We start from the raw sequence: 15,873 nt of genomic DNA on the forward strand, positions 1-15,873 counted from the left end.
TCTGTTTATTTTGCAGAAACCTGTGCTAGAATAAAAATCGTAGGGTTTGGTTTTAATATCTATTGAGATAAAGAACACTTCTCACTGGCTTTGTTATAAACATGTTGAAGGGGATCCAGGTAGTGTTAAAAGTAGTAGTGTCTTAGTCCGTCATCCTGCAGGTGTTACAATGTGTGTGTGATCTCTTGGCATCTTGTATGCGGTTGTAGCGAAATTCAGTTTGCTTCATATAAATTCTCCACTGTGTTTCTGAAAGCAGAAGCAGGCTACTCATGTGTTGGAAAATCTATTTCAAAGCAGTACTAAAAAAAAAAATCCATTCTTGCATTTGCTGTTGCAATGGAGGAACTTTGCATGCTAATACTTAATAAGTACTTCACTTGTAACTGCATAGAAAGTCTTTCAATTTCTTCTGCCTCTACAAAATCAGAGGGTGGGCTGCGGATTGTTTTCATTCCTCTGTGATATCATTCCATGCTCTCACTGGAGCTGCAGGGGAGTGGAGTCATACGTGATTTAAAAGTGAAATTTAATGGAGACATGTTGGGTATGTTTATTTCTATCTCTTCTGGCACCAGTAGCCCTGCATCGTCCAAGGCTGGGGTCTTGGGAAGGGTACTGTGTTAACGTAATAACTTAAAGTTGCTATCTTTGGTCTGTTTTAAATCTTTTAAGCCATGGAACTAAGGGAAAGTAGCTAATGCTGATGTGTAGAGAAGTATGTGAAGGGTTATGATAAGGAGAACAAAATCTGAGACACATTCATTAATCCTTGTGTTGTGATTTTTCAGTTGCTTGTAGTGAACTTGAGCAAATTCCAGCTATGCAGAAAGTATGTTAAATAACCCATATGAACATTAATGATATTAACAAGTGTTTTTGTGACTTCTGGAAGATTGATTTCTGGTGCTCAAGTGTTATGATTTCATTACTGCAAAATTAACTTTTTTGTTAGTTGCATTCACTGAGACCATTCAAAATGAAGCTGTGTGCATTGTGAAATAGTGCAGCATGAAATATGAAATATGCTGAATCTTGCTTAGGAAAAAAATTGTTGGATACCTTTGAACATGCTTTTTTCTCACTATTTCTCATCATTCATAGGGTAACTGATAAGAAAAAAACCAACAGGATACATGTGGAATAATTCAAATTGGTAAGGGTTGGCCAAAGTGGCAATTTCTCCTGGCTGTTTTTCAGCTGCTCCCAGGAGAGGATGGGCAGACTGTGACACAGGTACACATTCTTTATGCCTAGTCATTTGTGCCCATGGAGTTTGATGATATTGTTGGAAGTGAAATGTATCTGAAGTTCCTGAGGAAGGGTGGGATTTTTTTTAATCACAGTAGTAATATAGCCACAACTGTCTGGACAATTTGAGGCTTTGGAACATACGCAAGAGCCAAATTTCTCTTGCTCTCAACAGTGATGTTAACAGTTCAGTAAGCAGCTCTTGAGTTATCACTTTGCTGTTGAAAACAAAACTGTGTTAGTGTTTAACACAAAACCCATGAACATATGAAAGGCTTTGATAGTATTTAACCACCATCATTCGTGGGAATGGGACTTCAAAAGATAAAAAAGATCATTTTTCTAATAATGGCATTTCCAGTTACAACAGCTTTGATTGGAGTTACAATGACAGCAAGATGAGGGAGTCAGCTCCTGGCTTACCTACTGTTTGTTGGCATGGTGATGTGCTCACTGAAGAGAGATTCCTTCCTAGTATTGTGGCCAAATTTTATGTTAATCATGCAGCAAAGCCGGCAGTGTCTTTCCAAGAGTTGATGTGCTTGCAGACAAAAGATTAAAAAATGGATTATGTATTTAAAATGCAAAAGGCTTCCAGGGTACTCTTTTTGGATGTATTAAGTTCAGAATATCTTCAACCCGTGGTGACAAATAAAATGTTACAGGTTAGCTACCGAAATAGCTTAGAGACTGTGATAGTGAAATGAGCTTGCACAATGGTATTTTTGCCCTGAAAGAACTAGTCCCGTTTCTTTCAGAACAAGGCAAGCTCAATAATACGCTTTAGCTATACTCCATATTGACATTTACAGCATCACCCTCCAGAATTCACCCAGATGCTGAACATTTATTAGGTTGATACATCAGTGTCACGTGAGGATTTGAATACTTTCCGCCGTTCCTCTTCCTTGAAGAGCATAGAGCCCTTCATAACAACATTATGAGCACAATTACGCTGAGTGTCTGAAATGGGTGACTTTCTCATTCTGTAATTTAACAGTGTGTCGTGAACCTTTGGAGGAGGCGAGGTGAAGTCAGCTGCAGGAAGTTGATGGAAGACGACTGTAGGTAGCATGTGAGAGAAGAATAGTGCAGTTCTAGGACAGAGCTCAAGAAACCATGACTGCATCAGATTCAGTGTTTTATTTAATTGTAGAGAGCCTGCTGTTTCCAGGAAGAAGAGCAAATTGTTGTAAATTCCTAACCTTTTTTGCCAGGCACATTTTGTCTGTCTAGATCCTTAAGTCCTCTTGTGACAATTTAATAAATTGAAAAATTATTAGATTCTAACTTGTGTGTTACATCTTTTGTAATCAGTTATGATTGAGTTCAACATACCAAAATAAATTGCTGGGAACAGCCAAACTGATGGTGACTTTAAAAATTGCTATATACCTTATTCTCAGTTTAACTTTTGGAAAGCATTTCATTTTCCTGCGAAGACTCTTCTTTCTGTTTCTGTTGCAGAACTTCATGATCTATTTTGTGGCCAAGTGGTAGGAAGTACCTGTGACTTGCAGTTTGCCTTCCAGTGGGGAGGAGGGGAAGTCTATGATGCTAAGCCTGGAGAAGGAATCCATTCCTACAAGTCCTTGTTGTGTCTGATCCCATGCAGTAGTCTTTGCCCAGAGCTTCACAGAAGCATATGGGCGAATTCTAGAGGGTCGTATTTGTAAACATCAGTGGAGCATAATTAGAGCATCCTACTGGGGCTTCTGCAGGGGCATTGGCAAGTGTTCTGACTCAACAAGCTGCAGAGTCAATTTATGTGCTTGCAATATCTCTCCTTCATTTTCATATCTCTTGAGCAAAGTTCTTCAGAAAGCAGCATCACGTGTTCTGTAAGACTAGAGATTTGCTTTAAATAAAATAAAAAGCCCCACAAAAAAACCCCACCAAAACCCCAAAGAACACACCCCTGCCCTACCCCACCCCCAAAGACACTGCCAGTGTCGCTTGGTTAGAGCTATCTTGGTAGCATGGTCTAACAGAAACTTGACTAGATATCAGAAGTGACTTACACAGAATGGTTTGGGCTGGCAGGGACATTTAGAAGTCATCTAGTCCAACCCCCTGCAGTGATCAGGGAGTTTAATTTTCAAGTAGAACCTTTCAAGTAGGTTCATTTTATGTTGTGTTGCTAACTTGATAGGACACCCATCTAAATCAATTGAACAGTTTATCATAGCTGACCAATAGTAATGTTGTGGTTTAACCCCAGTAGGCAGCTGAGCCCCATGCAGCTGCTTGCTCACTCCCCCTCCAGTGGGATGGGGGAGAGAATAGAAAGGCTAAAAACAAGAAAACTCGTGGGTTGAAATAAAGACAGTTTAACAGGTAAAGCAAAAGCTGTGCATGCAAACAAAACATGGAATTAATTCACTACTTCCCATCAGCAGGCAGGTGTTCAGCCATCTCCAGGAAGGCAGGGCTTCATCACACAACGGTTACTTGGGAAGACAAAACACCATCACTCCAAATGTGCCCTTTCCTCCTCCTTCCCTTAGCTTTATATGCAGAGCACAGTGTCATGTGAAATGGAATATTGCTTTGGTCAGTTGGGGTCAGCTGTCTCAATCATGTACCCTCCCAACTTCGTGTGCACCCCCAGCCTACTTGCTGGCAAAGCAGCATGAAAAGCAGAAGAGGCCTTGACTGTGCATAAGCACTGCTCAGCAATAGCTCTCCTTCATTTTCATATCTCTTGAGCAAAGTTCTTCAGAAAGCAGTATCACATGGGTGTGTTAGCAACACCATTTTGGTCACAAATCCAAAACATAGTCTCATAGGAGCTACTATGGAGAAAATTAACTTGATCCTAGCCAAAACCAGTACATGTAAGGAAAATACTAATCCACTGCATGAAAGGTTTACATGATTGCCTCTTATGCTTTATAGAAGTTATCATTATTGTGTTCTTGTTCTTCGTGTCTTTCCAATAACTTAGAATGTTTTATTAATACAATTCCTGCTCATTGTGTACTACTGCTTATTTAAGCAGGGTGAGAGTCAGCTAAACTCAGCCTTAGGCAGTACACGTTTTTAGCTGGTGACTGTTCAACCTAATAGCAGGGCTGTAGGTCAATAATTTCTTACATTACAGCTTCAGCTAGCTGTTTAAATAAAGGCAGCAGGCTTGTATACAGCAGGAAGGGTTGTCATAACAGCTGACTTGAGTAGAACAGCTTGTCAACAAAAGGATGTTTTGCTGTTGTGTATGAATCACTTTCTAGGTTATCTCCAGATATTGTAATATGCTAGTGTGATGTTGTACTGCAGTAAGATCAGAATTTGTTGTCTTGCTTTGAGAAGCCCTGCTTTCCCCCATCTCTTCTACTGTGTCTTCTCACTCCTTGTTCGTGGCTAACCTGCCTCTAGTAGTCCTAGCCTGTTTCTTCAATGGCCCTTTCAACTGGGGTGGGAAAAGTCAGGAACGGTATGTGTTAAGCCATTGGAAAAGGCACCTGTCAGGCCACACTGTTGATCTAGATGGGGCCTCGGGAGACAGCACACCTCGAGATTGGCCCGACTTAGAACCTTATCACTTTTTCTGGCAGTTATGTGTGTCTGAGTATGTGTATCGTGTCTAGCGGGTTGCATATTTTTAAGTCTTCGTAAACCAAAACTCTTCTCCTCTTCCACACCTCCCGCCAACTGATAAAAACAAAGCTTTGTCATCAAAATTATTCGTGACTACTGCTTTTTCATTCTGTCTGAGGGACCAAATTTTACAGGCTTGCTGCCAATTGGTATGTATTGCACGCAATAGGCTTTGTTCTGATCTTTCACAGTGTTTGGAAAGATTACAGATATGACAGTAATTTCTAGCATTTTTTGTAATTTGTAGTGCAACTTTCCTAAGAAATGGAAAACAACGTGATATAAGTAGGCTGTTACATCTAGTACTTCTGTTTTTTGATACTGTCCAACTAATTTACGTGCTTCAAGCCTGTGGTAGGCTTGGAAACCATTCCTGAGGTTTGTTGATTGGAGTAATTTGAGGCTTCACTATCGGAGTGCTGTCCAGATTAAGGATCCATTCAGACATATGAAAGGAAAAGTAAGAATGGTAACTACCCTGGAAAAAAGGTCTTGGCATCAGTTACACAAACGGATCAAGTGGAGCCAAAGGAGCCTTAAGTTGTCTAAAGCTGTCTCTTCTGCAGAAAGTAGAGCATAGAAGGAGCGTATGGAAAATTTACTTAAATTACAACTTTGAGAGGCTGTTAACGTTCTGCTCTAGCAGAAGTCGGATGTCACGAGGCATTGATCTTGATTTCAAGGTTTGCCCACACAGCAGTCTCTTCCTTGAGAGTTGAGAAATCCCTGTGGGTTGTACAGACATTGAAATATAATCTTTACTTGCCTTTCTGCATTTCTTTTATTGCCACTAAAAATAGGTGGTAAAACAATGTAAGCATCAAGAAAAATATGATTTAATGTTGGAGTTAGTCCTACATTAGATGCCTAAGTGATGTTTATGCTTCCTGAATTGTTTCAACTTTCAAAATGTATGCAGAATTTCTTTTTTCAAATGAAGGTAACTCACATTTAAAAGTCATCCTTAATTAAAGAATTTCATGTTAAAGTATAGAATTTTGGAGTAGTATAAAAAAGTAGATGATACTAACTTACATCAGACAAATTGCTATTTGTTTGTTATCTGAGATGAAAATTTGAGCTCTGTTAGTGTTTGTAAATGATCTGATGATCTCGCCATCAGAATTTTCGGAAGATATTGTCAGATCAGTTGGCTAAGCTCTTTTGGTCTTCAGGAAATAGGAAGAACAGTGGTGGGAGAAACAAACATAGTAGAGTCCCTGGGAAGAGAAGTTTTATTTATATTTGGTTTAATACTTGTCTGTGTTTTGCCTTGCTCTAATGTATAGTTTGCTGTGGAGACAAGTTATCTGTAAAACCTTGAATTGGTTGAAATAACTTCTGCCAGTGGAAACTTTTGTTGCAAGAGATCTGTAATCATATAGAAACAGAAAATAAATTTTCTGCTTCATTTCTCTTCTGTTGAAGCTTTTGTATTGTCACTGTAAGCATGGAGTTTGCCAAATGCATTTTTATGCAAGGTAACGACTTTGAAAAAATCTTATTTTCTTCTTCAAGGTATGGAATATACGAACGATGTAGAGAGTTGGTGGAAGCAGGTTACGATGTACGACAACCGGACAAAGAAAATGTAACGCTTCTCCACTGGGCTGCAATCAACAACAGGATAGATCTCGTGAAGTATGTACTACACTTTAACTTAAGTGAAAACCAATCATGTCCTTAAAAAGGCTGATTCCTTTTTTTTAAGGTGTTAATTAATCTTAATTCTTTTAAAAACTGAATTTTTGGTCCTGAAATTTGGGGGCAGGGGGAGTAGTCAAAAGATGTAATTTGCATTTTGGCAGCAATGGTTTGATGACACAGTTAACAGAAACAAAACCTATTAGATGTCCAGAAGTCAAGCTTCAACACTTCTCGGATGAGATAAAACTGTGGAACAGCTGTTCAGCTGCAAGTGCAATTTCTTTATACTATGGTATACTTGCCGAAATACCAAATTTCTTTTTTGGCAAGGGGAAATTTGATGATAGATGGTAGAGAATGCTTTTCAATAAGCAAGATTAACATGGTGCAAGGGGAAATTTCTACTTCATTCAGCATTTCAAGAAGTTCTAACTTAAATAACTTCTTCAGTTTTAAAACACATCTGCTGCAACAGATAAATCGCTTAACCTCTCCTTTCAAGTAATAAGACTTTAATAGTGGGAGCTATGGGATTTGGGGTATATTTTTGTTTTTCAGTTTATAAAATCTGGAGTATAATATTTGAGACTATGTTTTAAAACATATTATTTTCTTTCAGAATGTGGAGAGCTTAAATTCTGAAGAGATAATTCTTAGTACTTGTTGTTTTACAAATCATGAGTGTGCACAGAATATTTGGTTTTAGTCTCTACCAGTAACAAAATGATGAATTAAGTACGTGCAATTAAATCTAAATCCACAAAATACTATTGAATCAGCACGTTTCTAGAATATTTGACATAAACTGCACATCCTTAATCAGCCCACTTTTCAAAACAGTTCTTATTAATGAATGTGTGTACTTAACACATGCAAACAAACGCAAAACATTTTCATTTAGGCATGTTCTCTCCGTGCATGTTGATCACCAGCAACTTCATCGGACCCGGTCTTGAGTTTCTAGAAGATCTCAGATTCATGTTTCTCCTCTTGTTTTTAAAGGACTTTCTGTGCCCTGATGCAGTTCTCTTGAAGGTTAAATAGATAAAGATTTAGATCTGATGAGAAGGACCTTGGGGTCCTAGTGGACAGGAAGCTGACTGTGAACCAGCAATGCAGCCTTGCAGCAGAATAAGTCAATGGTGTACTGGGCCTCGTTAAGAAAAACATTGCCAGCATGTTGAGGGGGGTGACCCTTCCTCTCTACTCAACTGTTGAAGCTGAACATGGGTGTGAAGTTGTGGGTTCCCCGTTGCAAGAAAGATGCCGACATACTGGTGTGAGTCCAGTGCCGGGACGCAAGGGTGATTAAGGGACTGAAACATGTGACATAAGGAGAAGCTGCAGGAGCTTGGTCTTCTTAGCCTAGAGGAGAGAAGGCTTATCTTGTAAATGTGTATAAGACCCTCAAGGAGGATCTAATCAATGTATATAAGTACCTGGGATACTTGGTAATGTAATACCCGGAATCTTACCAACGTATATAAATACCTGATGGGAGGAAGTAAAGCAGACAGAGCCAGACTTTTCTCAGTACTGCCCAGGGGCAAGATAAGAGGCAGCGGGCACAAATTAAAGCACACATTAAATTCCATATGAACATCAGGAAACACTTATTTTACTGTGTGGGTGACAGCGTTGGCACAGGTTGCCCAGAGAGCTTGTGAACTCTCCTCCCTGGGAGACATTCAGAACCCAACCGGGTACATTCTAGTTGCTTTGATCAGGGATGGTTACACTAGATGATCTCCAAAGGTCCCTCCCAACTAAATGATTCTCTGAAATAATTCAGTGTTTCTGAATACATTCTTTATTATAAGAAACAGATAGCCCAACAGGTTTTATGTTTTTATTGTGGGTAGAAGCTTATCATGGAAAATATAATTCTGCATTTGGCGGCATCTTTTCATTATAACCAATGTGCTCTCTGGCACACTGAAAGAGAGACTTAGAGACTTGCAAAAGTGATGCAGGACCCTGGTTTGCCTAAATAACCTTTTTTTGTGAGACTACATTTTAGACTCTGTTGTTTTCTTCCTTTTCATTCCATTTTCCTTCTTTGTTGTCCTGGATCTTTCTTACAACTTGCTCTGAAATAACTGCAATGTGTAACTTTTTTCAGATAGATGTTTTTCTTTAAGAAAAGTACAGCTTCTAAAAGCAGTTGTCATATTTTGAGCTCACTTTTGTAATCCATGTTGAATGCACAATGAATTACATGCAATAAATTGTTAATCTTATTTGAGTTGTTGGAAGACATTTGTGTTACAGATATTCCATCTCATTCGATATGTCTTTATAAGGTCTGAAAAGAGAATAGTATTGAGACAACTATCATAATTTAAAAACATCAGTATGACCTGAGGCATTTGAAAAAAATAGGCCTATATTGTGGATAATGTTTCTGTATTAGTTTATGTATAGTTTCTGCATTAGCTTCATAGTGCAGTGAGTCTACCTGTGTGATACTTGATTATGACTTAATACTTCAGTTCACTAGCATTTTATGTATTCTGCAGCTTTTTCTTTAAAAAAAAAAACAAAACAGAAAACAAGAAACAAACCCCTAAAACCTCCAACAAAACAAACCAAAAAAAACCTGCCCCAAAAATTTGTTTGGGGACCTTCTTTTATTCACAGAGTAAAATTGGCCCAAATTTTAAATTCCCCATCAGTCCTCTTTTGAAGCCAAATTTGTGAAAGAAGTACTTGAGCATGCAAGTGGTTTGTGTTGTGTTCTACCTTTTATTTCTCCTCCAAATGCATTGCTAAAAAGTTCCTGCTATAACAATTATATCGGACATAGAGGTGGTGCAGAATCAAAATGTCAGATTCAGATAGGTGGAATTCTCTGCTTAAATATGTATCTGAATTTCTAGTTAAGTCTTTATTATATGTTAGGGAGATCTCTCCGCCTACATTTGAGTGCTGGAAACTTGTTCTGAGAATTTTAATTCAACATAACTTTAATTGTACCAGCCATTTCTCTTTCAAATTATTTCAGTATCAGCCCTGACAATTGAGTGTTCTTAAATCTAATGTGTCTGTCTAATGCTTCCTTTTTCCTCAACAATATGTCAAAGCTCTTGTCCCTTCCTGATGCACCTCTACCACTGTGACATACCGCACTGCATTTTCTTCCTGCTGTTTACTACAGTGCGTGTGACTACTAATGTGTTTAATGGCATGTAAAATTCATTCCTCCTGATGCAAGCAGTTCTTACGCTCCAGGTTCCTCTGTCTTTAGGGGGTCTTGATTTATTTTAGTTTCTATTGCCCAGCATATTGTGCGTGCTTTCGCTCTCTCCTTTGTGAGACACTGGATTGCTCTGTTTCCTTCAAATGAAATTATTCTGAGTTTTTTGTTTTGTTTGATGCTATCACATCTTTCCCTAAGTGTCTGCTATTTGCGCCCGTTTTGTGCAATGGATAATTGCGTTAAATGTGCTGGCTAGTGAGCTTGGTATCACAGAGATGAAGTCAAAGTGTGAGTGATCTGCTCCCATGATACCAGATCTCAATACCTTGCTTACTTTGACTATATAAGGTCTTCCAAATGAAATAGCTTAGCAGCTAATCTATGGAGAGTGCAGGCTTAGAATTAGAATTATCTTGCTTTTAGTATTTCCTCATGCTGTCTGTTGTGAGACTTGAGATTCAGTGTAGATACTGGTGAAGCCTATTGCTATTTTATAAGGAAAACTACAGAACCTTTTCTTATTTCTGTAGGATTAGGGATAAGTGTCAGACATGCACAACATAATTCTCTTTTCATTGTGGCACTGATCTATTGGTCTGTCTTCAATTCAGTTTTGTAAAAATGAAAAATTGGCCTGTTACCTCAGTTACCTACTGGCTACGTTTCTCCATTCCCTGTGTTGAACTTCCTCCAGACAAGGATTTCTCTTCTACTTTTCCTCCTTCTAGCAACAGTGAATGCATGGACTTTGATTCCACAAGCACTGAATGCAAGCTGGGGCAGTTTTCAAATTACTGGCAAAGACTTAGTGATCCTAATGTGGAGATCAGTGGAAGTATTTTCTTCTTAAGGTGACCTCTTATCAGATCTGCTTGCTTTGAATGTAAGTAGATTGCTTAAATAGGACTTGCACACCTGGCATCTTCTAGTGTGGAAGCTTAGATGACTCACTGAGGGTAGAATCACCCAGTTCCTCCTTTCTCCAGGGACATTCTCACCAAGCACAAAATTGCTTCTGCAAGATCTACCTCCACAAGGAGATCAAGTTCTCAGTCTACTTTTGCAGGAAAATCTCACGATTTATGTGTACTGAAACTGAAATGCAGTGATAAATCTCAACTTAGTCTAAGAACACGATTAAAGAAGCATAAAATGTTATTTCAAGGAGCCATCTGGCAGGAGATCACCGCCTTGTCTTTTCCCAGTTGTCAATCTGCAAGTTCTTCTAAATAAAACATACTAACCAGTAAGCAGTACTGCTGCTCAGAAGAATCTGAACATATTCTGTGTTTCTGCGGGGACCAGTGTTTGAATGAAGACAATCTGTTTAATGTTCACCTCTCCATGAGTGGCTGTCACATCAGCGAGATGGATCCAAGCTTTGACTGTGAATTTCTCTGTGCTGTCTTTTATTTAGGCAAGATTTCCTTGGGATCTCCTTCCCAAGGTGGACTGAATAGCTTCTCAGTGTTTTTTTCAAATTTGTTCTTTGATAGTGGTAGTTGGACTTCGCTTCACAATAACAAAATTACATTGTCCCTTTACCTTATATAAACCTTGTCTTTTCACCTACACGGGACCAAGACTTTCACAAAATCTTTGTTTGTTGTCGTCGAGAAATCCAAAAGATTGACTTCAGCAGAGAGATGTTGCAATTTTGTTCTTTTGTTGTTGGAGACCAGTGGAGTGGACTGTCCTGAATCAGAGGGGATCTTGTTTGCCACAGAAACCACAGTTTGTGTGACCTTGGCAAGCTGCTGAAGCACTTCATTATGTTTGATGGCTCTAAAGCAACTGTGTAAAGCGACTTCCTTTAGATGTTTTTAGTGTGGACATAGTTATCTTATGCATTTTCTGTTCCTAAAAGTAACTTTTGTGCTATTTTTGAAGTTTCAGTCTGTGAACCAATAACCACTAAAGAAAAAGAAGGTAGTTACATAGCGTAATGTTTTTCAAATTGTTGTGTTTGTTGCCCTTCTTCTTGGCATGTCTTGAAACACTTAGAGGAAGTTGAGGTGCCAGAAACTCAGTGTTGAGGATTTGAAGGACAGTTTGTGTGGGTGGGACAGCAGGATTCATATATACCTGACAGGTATTTTGACAGTGAAAAATCTGCAGGCCCAGGTACTTGAAATGTGCAAGCACTTAGGAATCTGTAGCTAGATAGTACTTTTCAAAGGTCCGTTAGTAGTAACTTTTTTCCACTGGCTTATACAATAGTGAATGAAGAGCCAGAAGCCTTCTGGGAAGGCATGTTTCTTAAAAACACGAATTTCTTTGTAAGGTGTGCATTTTCTTTCATAAGGGAAAAGTAATATTGCCAGTTTAGTGTCCCATATAAAACAGCAAGGAAACAGTTCACAGAAACGGTACAAATGACTACGAATACAAAATGCTACAGTTAAATATGGGTAACTTGCTTTGTTCCTACAGGTAGCTCATCTTTCTATAAATGTTCATGAGGGAGAAAATAATTTATAGCCCATTATTTAGATGTATTTTTTAAATACTCAGGTGTTTATGTCCTTTGATTAATAACAGTTGAGAAGTATACAAAAATCTTAGTACTTGGCTCAACACTTAAGCGTGAACTCTTGGAACAATGACTTCAGCAGGGCCATTCCAATCATGATACGTGCTGCAAGCTGAATTATATATAACTTTGCCATTTTAGCCACAATTCTCTAAATAGGCTAGTTGTCTAGCAGCCTATTCTTTTACCATTAATTCAGAATTCTTTTTAATGCAGCAACCCCTAAATATTTTGGGAGAATCAATTTTAATAAACACTTCTGTGGTAGGATAGTTTGTACTAATATATATATAGCAATTATTCTGTTTTACATTAGAATCAAACTAGGAAATAGCAGCACGCTTAAAACACAGTAGGAAGCATCCCTACTCTCCCAACCAACATCAAAAAGGCAAAAAATTGAATGTGCATGCATGACCTCTTAAAAGGATGGTTGTCTGAAGGCAAGAAAAGGTTCTGATCTTCAGGTCTGTAACTGCCTGTTTCACAAAACATTAAACATGCTTACTGTGTGTCCTGTATATTTAACCAAGATGAGCAATAATGGTTACTATTTTTGTTATTCCAGATACTATATATCAAAAGGTGCTATCGTTGATCAGCTTGGAGGAGATTTAAATTCTACCCCACTTCACTGGGCAACAAGGTGGGGAAAAGTCTTCTAGAATTTTCTTTTCCTGTGTTTTTTCTTAACTTGGAATCTGCTACTGACTGATTTATAAAATTGCTGTATTTTCTCGGGTTAGTTTGCACAAGAATTAAACTCGGTCATTGACAACTGGGCACACTGTGAATGTGGTATGTTTGAGCTACAGGAACTTTCAGCATATAATTCAGTTTTTGTCTTATCTCTTTCTGATGTAGAGGAAGATGATCGCTATGATGGGAAAAAGGGTAAAGTAAAAGTAGAGTCTATAGTCACCTTAGTTTACTCTTATGTTGGAGATCTTACTTCTGTTAGTCTTCTGAAGTTCAGCAACACTTGGGTAGATGGGGTTTGGGATAATTTTGTGTGACGTTGTCCTTGCAGTGTTCTATTACGTGTGTGGATTTGTTTTAAGATGCACGTAAAATCTGGTTTACAATGTGGAAGATGGTCCGAGAATGATGAATGGCTGGGAAAATCGAAGACAGCCTTTGAGTAGTAGCTGCTCTTTCAGACAACTGCTTAGAAATAGATGGGAAAGTAACACTGTCCATATTAATGTATTTAACTGTGGACTGTAAAAGGAAACTTATAAAATTATCTTTTAGAGCATTTAATGTATCAAAATAATTCCTTTTCTAAAGATGAGGACTTGCTTGTTAGCCTACCTTAAAGATTTAGCTTGTATATTTCTTGTTACATATCGCACACTGCGTTCTGTGTTAATAGCACAAAAGCTTGATTAAATTTCCTGGTGTTCATAGCTGTAATCTGTTGTTCTGTGAAGCATGGTCCGAAGCTGCTTCTGGCGTTGAAAAGGTCTTTTTGCTCATGTCAGAAACTGTATGCTGACAGTTAGGCACCATATCAACAAGACGGATACGCCTATGCTCATTATGCCGAAAAGATGCTTAAGCTTTTAATGTAGTGTGGAGGAAGTGTAGGCCCTCAGTTTTCCTTTTTTTCCCTTCTTATTTTTATTTCACTACTGTTATTATAGTAGAAAGATAAACCATATGCCCCACAAAAGTGAGAGCATATAGCCAGTTTGACATCTCTTAATATAGCAGGTTTCATATGTAGATTGGAAGAAGTCACAGTAGACTAGATTTCTAAACTAATTACTTCGATTTTTTTTGTTGACTGGCCTTTTGGTATACAACACACTTCAGCCACTTGTATGTGATGTATGCATTGGCTGCATAGAATTTGCTCATGTGAATGAGTTTGCTTACTCAGTTGCAGAATCAGATCGTGACAATTGTTGTTTTCAGAGTATGAGTCAAAGTGCAGAAGTTCTGGTAGTGTAAATAACTGCTAAACATAATTCTTCTATCCAAATATAAAATTTTAATGGTTTCTCTGTATGCACTTATTCAGTTGCTTGTTTTCTTTGTTTTGTTGCATTCAGACAGGGTCACTTATCCATGGTTGTACAGCTGATGAAATATGGGGCAGATCCGTCGCTAATTGATGGAGAAGGATGTAGCTGTATTCATTTGGCTGCCCAGTTTGGACATACTTCGATTGTTGCTTACCTGATAGCAAAGGGACAGGTAAATTTCAAGTAATATATTTAAATAGATTCTGCTCAAAATCAGAATAGGAAAACAACTGAAATCTATATCTGTCATTCAGGAAGTACAATATATTTGCCTGACTAAACATAAAAATAATTCGATGTCTTTTACTACAGTATTGATGTGCCACCTACTAACTTAATTTCCTCTAACAGTGGTCTGGGTACTTTGGCTTTAATTCATACCTATCTAGTGTAGTATGTGGAAATTCTAGCAGTTATTCTTTTACCATTTTTTATTACTAATGAATTTATTCTTTAAATATTAACAATGACAATGACAGCAAATATTTTCAAATTCTTCACAGAATCATTAATTTATACATGGGTTAAGAATCTAATGACAAAGCATTGCCATAGGTCACATCTTTTTTTTTTATACCTCAGTCCACAACTTTTATGTACATGTGTGTAAATAAAAAAAACCATCAAACCCGAAACAACCCAAAACCTGCTTGCTAGCTTCTTATATTACTACTAGATCTGTAAAGTGTGGATATAGGATGTGTATTCATTACTGACTCCCTTCTTTCATTCTGTATGCTCAAAAACATACTCACCTTTTTGCTACTCACCCTGCAGTATAATTTACAGATTTACTCACCTACAGGCATGCGCCTGAAACACAAATTTGATTTAATTTGTAGACCATATAGAAAGGTCACAGAATCACAGAATGGCAGGGGTTGGAAGGGACCGCTGGAGAACATCTCATCTGACCCCCTGCTTGAGCAGGCACACCTAGAGCAGGGGGCACAGGAACACATCCAGGCAGGTTTTGAATGTCTCCAGGGAAGGAGACTCCACAACCTGCCTGGGCAGCCTGTTCCACTGCTCTGTCACCCTCACAGGAAAGAAATTTTTTCTCATGTTTAGCTGGAACTTCCTGTGTTCCGGCTTCTGCACATTGCCCATTGTCTTGTCACTGGGCACCACTGAAAAGTGTCTGGCCACATCCTCCTGACACCCACCCTTTAGATACTTATACATATTGATAAGATCCCCCCTCCATCTTCTCTTCTCCAGGCTGAACAAACCCAAGTCTCTCAGCCTTTCCTTGGAAGAGAAATGCTCCAGTCACTGGACTCTCTCCAGTAGTTCTCTGTCTTTCTTGAACTGGGGGCCCAGGACCAGACACAGCACTCCAAATATGGCCTCACTAGGGCAGAGTAGAGGGGGAGAATAACCTCCCTTGACCTGCTGGTCACACTGTTTTTTATGCACCCCAGGATACCGTCGGCCTTCTTGGCCACAAGGGCACATTGCTGGCTCAGGGTCAGCTTGCTGTCCACCAGCACTCCCAGGTCCTTCTCAGCAGAGCTGCTTTCCAGCAGGTCAGTCCCCAACATATACTGGTGCATGGGGTTGTTCCTCCCCAGGTGCAGGACCTTCCACTTACTTTTGTTGAATTCCATTAG

At 38.7% G+C, this 15,873-nt stretch overlaps 1 protein-coding gene across 2 annotated transcripts in view; it reads left to right on the forward strand.

Annotated features, from left to right (window-relative positions):
• Positions 1 to 15,873, forward strand: part of ZDHHC17 (zinc finger DHHC-type palmitoyltransferase 17) — a 74,884-nt gene that overhangs the window by 20,895 nt on the left and 38,116 nt on the right. For both annotated transcript variants that reach the window (XM_064449921.1, XM_064449928.1), the window contains exons 3-5: positions 6,370 to 6,492; positions 12,799 to 12,876; positions 14,288 to 14,432. In XM_064449921.1, the coding sequence (XP_064305991.1) occupies positions 6,370 to 6,492; positions 12,799 to 12,876; positions 14,288 to 14,432 (346 nt within the window). The remainder of the gene's footprint in view (positions 1 to 6,369; positions 6,493 to 12,798; positions 12,877 to 14,287; positions 14,433 to 15,873) is intronic.

Source organism: Phalacrocorax carbo, chromosome 1 (assembly GCF_963921805.1).
Source record: "Phalacrocorax carbo chromosome 1, bPhaCar2.1, whole genome shotgun sequence".
In the NCBI taxonomy this organism is placed as follows: domain Eukaryota; kingdom Metazoa; phylum Chordata; class Aves; order Suliformes; family Phalacrocoracidae; genus Phalacrocorax; species Phalacrocorax carbo.